Source organism: Fukomys damarensis, unplaced genomic scaffold, assembly GCF_012274545.1.
Source record: "Fukomys damarensis isolate Sample0158 unplaced genomic scaffold, DMR_v1.0_HiC HiC_scaffold_36, whole genome shotgun sequence".
NCBI lineage: Eukaryota > Metazoa > Chordata > Mammalia > Rodentia > Bathyergidae > Fukomys > Fukomys damarensis.
The window spans coordinates 42,413,695-42,418,964 of record NW_022900948.1 but is presented as its reverse complement, the minus strand read 5'-3'; the positions used below and the strand labels follow the sequence as shown (position 1 = coordinate 42,418,964).

At 56.6% G+C, this 5,270-nt stretch overlaps 1 protein-coding gene across 3 annotated transcripts in view; it reads right to left on the bottom strand.

Annotated features, from left to right (window-relative positions):
• Positions 1–6: 6 nt before the first annotated feature.
• The window catches only part of Lrsam1 (leucine rich repeat and sterile alpha motif containing 1), a 30,982-nt gene continuing 25,718 nt past the window's right edge, over positions 7–5,270 (bottom strand). For all 3 annotated transcript variants that reach the window (XM_010613589.2, XM_010613591.2, XM_033758961.1), the window contains 5 exons: positions 4,617–4,715; positions 3,776–3,907; positions 2,463–2,544; positions 1,795–1,913; positions 7–237 (listed from right to left, as the gene is read on the bottom strand). In XM_010613589.2, coding sequence (XP_010611891.1) covers positions 112–237; positions 1,795–1,913; positions 2,463–2,544; positions 3,776–3,907; positions 4,617–4,715 — 558 coding nt within the window. In that variant the 3' untranslated portion in view covers positions 7–111. The remainder of the gene's footprint in view (positions 238–1,794; positions 1,914–2,462; positions 2,545–3,775; positions 3,908–4,616; positions 4,716–5,270) is intronic.

The window sequence follows — 5,270 nt, the reverse complement described above, 5'->3', positions numbered from 1 at the left end:
GCCCCGCGCTCAGAGCGGCAGTGCAGGGTCCAGGAGCGCCCCCTCCTGGCCCAGATGCGCATGGCGGGGAGATGCCCGGTGAGCTGCCCGGGGAAGCAGTGGGCGCTGCGTTCAAGGGCTGTGGTAGATCCTGAGGCTCTGCGCGATGTCCTGGCGGCACAGGGGGCAGGTGCGCAGGGGCTGGCAGCACTGCTGGCAGCAGCAGACGTGGCCACAGGGGAGGAAGATGGTCTGGGCCTGCGGGGAGGGGACACAGCAGTGTGTGGGTCACCGCCCGGGCTCTCCCAGAGGGGAAGCTGAGGCCCAGGCCCTGCACTGTCTGTCTTAAAAACTTGGTGGATACCTTAAAGGTATCAATAAAAGTAATTAATAATCAAACAAAGAAAACTGTGGAGCATCGCCATAAGCCAAACATTGAAAGAATATATGCCACAGGATGGGGGACCTAGGAGTGCTTGTTTTCAATTTTGTGCCGACTTCCCCGTGCTTTGGAAATAACACACAAATACAACCCCACCTTTCTTTTTCCACCTCCCCCTCCTTTCCGCTCCCTTCTTTCCTCCCACCACCCCAGGGCTTTCGTACTGAGCCACACTGCCAGCCCCTTTTAAAAAACAATTTTAAAGCAGGGTCATGCTCACTTGCTAAACTGCCCAGGCTGGGCTTGAACTTGTAATCCTCCTGCCTCTGCCTCCCAGAATGCAGGGATTACAGGTGTACACCACGGCGCCCTTTCTTCCTTGAAGCTAGGATTCATTTCTATGGCCACTGACTGCCTCACCCCTAACCCAGTCACTCCACATCTTGTGTGGCAGCTGTGGGCCCCTCTGGTGTTCAAACACCCTCCACTGTGCACCGAGGCGTTCCACTGGCTTTTGTTTAGCGCTGGGGGTGGAACCCAGGGCCTTGGGCACCTTAGGCAAGCAAGAGCAATAGCCCCGCCCTCTTTATAACCTGTGTTGTGCATGCACTTGCCCAAACCCTGAGCTCCAGGTCTGATGTGCCTCTAAGCTCCTGGATCTAAAGGTAGCCAGGGTGTGCTCCCAACTGCTCAGAGCTGTCCTGTGAGACTAGAAATGGGTGTCACCTACAGCAGGGCCTGGTTAAATGTACAACCAATCGGTCCCCAGCATGTCACAGCCCCCGTGCCACATCCAGAGAACAATCAAACTGCTACCACGCTGCTTTTCTATGTGTATTCATTCCACAGTGGAGGCAAGGAAGGACTTGTAATTTATATACTGCTATGTTTTCATTTTGCAGTGTTAAAACTGCAACAATCTTTAATGATTTATTTACTTATTTATTTGGTGTTTTGAGACAAGGTCTTGCTGTGTACCCCAGGCTGGCCTCAAAGTCACAGCAATCCTCCTGCCTCAGCTTCCCCAGGTGCTGGGATTATAGTCGTGCACCACCACATCCTGCTTAAAACAGTCTTTTTTTTTGGTACTGGGGATCAAACTTGTGTCCTTGTGCTTGCAAGGCAGATAGCAGAACCACTGAGCTAAATCCCCAGCCCAAAACAGAGTCTTGATAAAGGAAAATCATGTTGTTGGTATTTCATGAAATGAGAAATGTCACCAATGTATTCATTAAACTGGTGGAGAAAAAAAAAATCCTTATAAAAAGTGCAGAATTGATGTTCGTGTCACTCATTGATCACATTTGGGTCGTGGGACCACGGGTCACCTCGGCTTCCAGTGTGTTTTTATTCTGGTGGTGAATTATTTTTATGTAACTGGAGAAAACTGGCCGGAAAACACCCGCGCACCCACCCCAAAAGGCCCCGCTCACCTCCCGCTCCAGGCAGATGACGCACTCCGAGACCTGCACCTCGGGCTCCTCAGGGGGCGCGGACGGTGCTGCGGGCGGCTCCAGGGCCCCGGGGGTCTCCCCCTTGGCTGGTTTCAGCTCTGTGGGGTCAGAGGGGCAGCTGAGCCAAGGGTGCGTGCTGGACTTCCCCAGCCCCCGGGGCGGCCCTGGTGCTGCCTGCTCCGGTGAGGGAGCGGGACTAGGACTGGTCCTCTCTGGAGTCCGACTCGGCCTCGTTCCCTTCTCCAGCCTCCTTCTCCTTGCCCCCACCATCCCCACCCTCTCTGAGACGGGAGTGACATCTTGCCCTGTCATGTCAGGACAGGAGGGGTCACCGTCCTTGCTGACAGGGGCCTCTTCTCCCTAATCCACCCCTCTTGGGTTGAGAAATCTGGTGCTGAGCCGGGCATCCCTCTCCAGGGGCCACACGGACACTGAGTAGTGCAGCCGCAGGACAGGAGCCCTTGGCTAGGGGCACAGCTTCTGCATCCGGCTGGGGAGGCAGAGACAGGAAGGGCAGCTGCCCCTCGGGAGATGCAGGAACCGGGGAGCCCTGAGATGCTGGTTGCTCTGTCCAGCAGCGCCCCCTGGGCCTGACCAGCATCCTCACTCGCTGGGGCCTCACTGAGGGGCAGCCCTGGGGTCGGTACCTGGCTGGGCACTGGCCGCATCGTGCAGTTCCCGGGCTCTCCTGAGGATCTCACGCTGCAGGCCAGTCTCCGAGACGCCCAGCTGCGGTGGTCAGAGGACAGCAGACTGTGGCCGGGGCTGTGCAGGCCTCTAGCACCTGCGGGTGGGCCCTGGCACCAGCCAAAGCAGCTCTGGGGCTCAGCACAAGACAGGCCTGGGTGCAGGGGGAGAAGCCAAGGCCCAAAGGAGACCAGCACTACACAGCCTCGGTTATCAAGTGTCAGAAACTGCAAGCGTCTCCCACGCAGCCTAACGTCACCCTGGACCCCACCGTCACAGTTTGCATGGTGGGGTGAGGAAGGACAGAGGGCACCGAGGCCCAGCTGCTGAGATCATGAATTCCTAGGCCCACAGAAGGGCCTTGGTTCTCCCAGGACAGAAAGCCCCATGGGAGTGGGGGGTCCTCCATCCAGGAGCTGCTGGGACCATTCAATGGGTCAGGGAAAGGGCTCAGCAGGGAGACAGGCACAGCACGCCATCGTCACCACCCTGTGTTGAAGGGTCAGTGAGAATTCACTCGCACCCAGAACACGAACAGGATGTAAATCAGCACTGTGGTTATGACAGTCAAACTGTTGGGCAGGGTGGGACAGGGCCAGGTAATCCCCAGGATTTGTACTGATCCTATAGGTTTTTTTTTTTTTTTTTTTGAAACAGGGTCTCACTATGTAGCTGAGACTGACCTGGAACTCACTATGTAGCGCAGGCTGGTCTCGAACTCACAGCGATCCTCCTGCCTCAGCCTCCCAAGGGCTCGGATTACAGGTGTGGGCTACCACACCGGGATTTTTTTTTTTTTTTTTTTTGAAACAGGGTCTCACTATGTAGCTGAGACTGACCTGGAACTCACTATGTAGCGCAGGCTGGTCTCGAACTCACAGCGATCCTCCTGCCTCAGCCTCCCAAGGGCTCGGATTACAGGTGTGGGCTACCACACCGGGATTTTTTTTTTTTTTTTTTTTTTGGAGACAGGGTCTCACTATGTACCCCAGGCTGGATTCACACTTTCAGAGACCCTCTTGTCTCAGACTTGAGTGCTGGGATCACATGCCCAGCTGATCTTTCAAGTTTGAAGACCCAATCTGAGCAAATGAGGCTGTGTGTGTTTGGCAGGAGCCACACTCCTGGGGTCCTGAGGCAGCACACAGGTGGCTGGGGCAGACAGGGAGGCGTTGTGGCCGCTGGGTCACTCCACACCTCACTACAGGCCCAAGCAAAGCAAACCGACCCAAGGCAGGGCCAGCTCCCCCGCACCAGGGCTCCCACGTCCTACCTCGGCCAGGTCCCTGGGGCTCATCCGGCTCAGCATGTCCAGGGAGATGCAGTGGTGCGCGAAGACAGGCAAGTAGTGCTTGGCTGGGAGCTCCGCCAGGAGGGCCACCAGCTGGCGCTCCATGCCCTCTTCCTAAGAAGGGCCAGTGAGAAAGGTCAGGGGAAAGCAGAGTAGAGGGAGACCCCACTGATGGTTTCTAAGAGGGGACAGAGGGCGTAAGGACGGAATGTATTCTTCTGATTTTTCCTCACAAAGATTGGTGCATAAATGAAAAGAAGCACGTGCATATGGGTGGTCACTGCTTTTCTATCTGCAGACATGAAAATACTGGGCGACTTTATCCACCGAGAGAGAACTTTTTTTTACAGTACCGGGGATTGAACTCAGTACCTGGCACTTGTGAGGCAGGTGTGGTGCCACTGAGCTAAATCCCCAGCCTGAAAGAGAACTTTTAAACAAAGCAGGGCTCTCCCACACACCAGGCACGCTGCAGGTATTGAGATGATGACAGACAGCTGGGTAGACAGCCTGGAGACCTGGCCGGCATGGAGAGAATGACTCAATAGTATCCCTATGCAGTCCAGGTTGGTCTTGAACTCATGGCGATCCTCCTGCCTCAGCCTCCCAGGTGCTGGGATGACAGGTGTGTGCCACCATGCCCGGCCTCAATTTTTATGATAAATTTTAAGAGTGTGTGCACCAGTGTGTGGGGAAGGAGAGAGAGACAGAGTACACATGCCACACTCATCCCTCACTCTCCTTTCTGTCTCTGTGTGTCTGGCACTCAGGTGGCCAGGAAGAGGAAGTGGGTGATCTGGAGAGACGGGCACCAGGTCTTCACCTGCAGCCTCAAGGACAATGGCTTCTGGTTCAAGAGCCGCTGATACTGGATGAGCCAGTAGTTTTCCTGCTTGGTCTCACTTTTGGCCTCCAACTCCGTCTGCCAAGAACAGAACCAGGCAACGTCAGCCACAAACTGGGAAACGGAAACTGACACAGCGGCCGGCCCCTCTGAGAGGTGCTGGCCACCTGGTGCTTCGCTGGGGAGGCCCCTGCCCTGCGTCCCACTGCCCGGTGTCCTCGCGGAGACACTGGGAGTGTGGGCTTGTCACTGCCCCCTGCTGGCAAGGATGACCTGAGGGAAGGGCACAGGGGCCACCTCCAGGCCTGGGCCCCTGGGAGGGACGGCTCCTGTCTGCTTATGGGAAAGCAGAGCTGGCCACGGCCATCTCCGTCCTCCACAAAGCTCAGGGCAGCGGCGCCACGGGGTTCTCAGGGCGCCCTCCGCTTCCGAGCAGGCTTCGCCACGGGCTGAGGCTGAAGGGTGGTGACCGCGCCAGGGGCCCTGAGCCCTTCTGCCATCAATGAATATTCATGGAGGGCCAGATGGAGCCAAGAGCAACGGACCACGAGTCTGCAGAGCGCCGCACGGGGCACAGAGGCGCTCACTGTAGCTCCTCTTCTGCACTCTGAGATCCTGCCAGGGTCAGGGGGT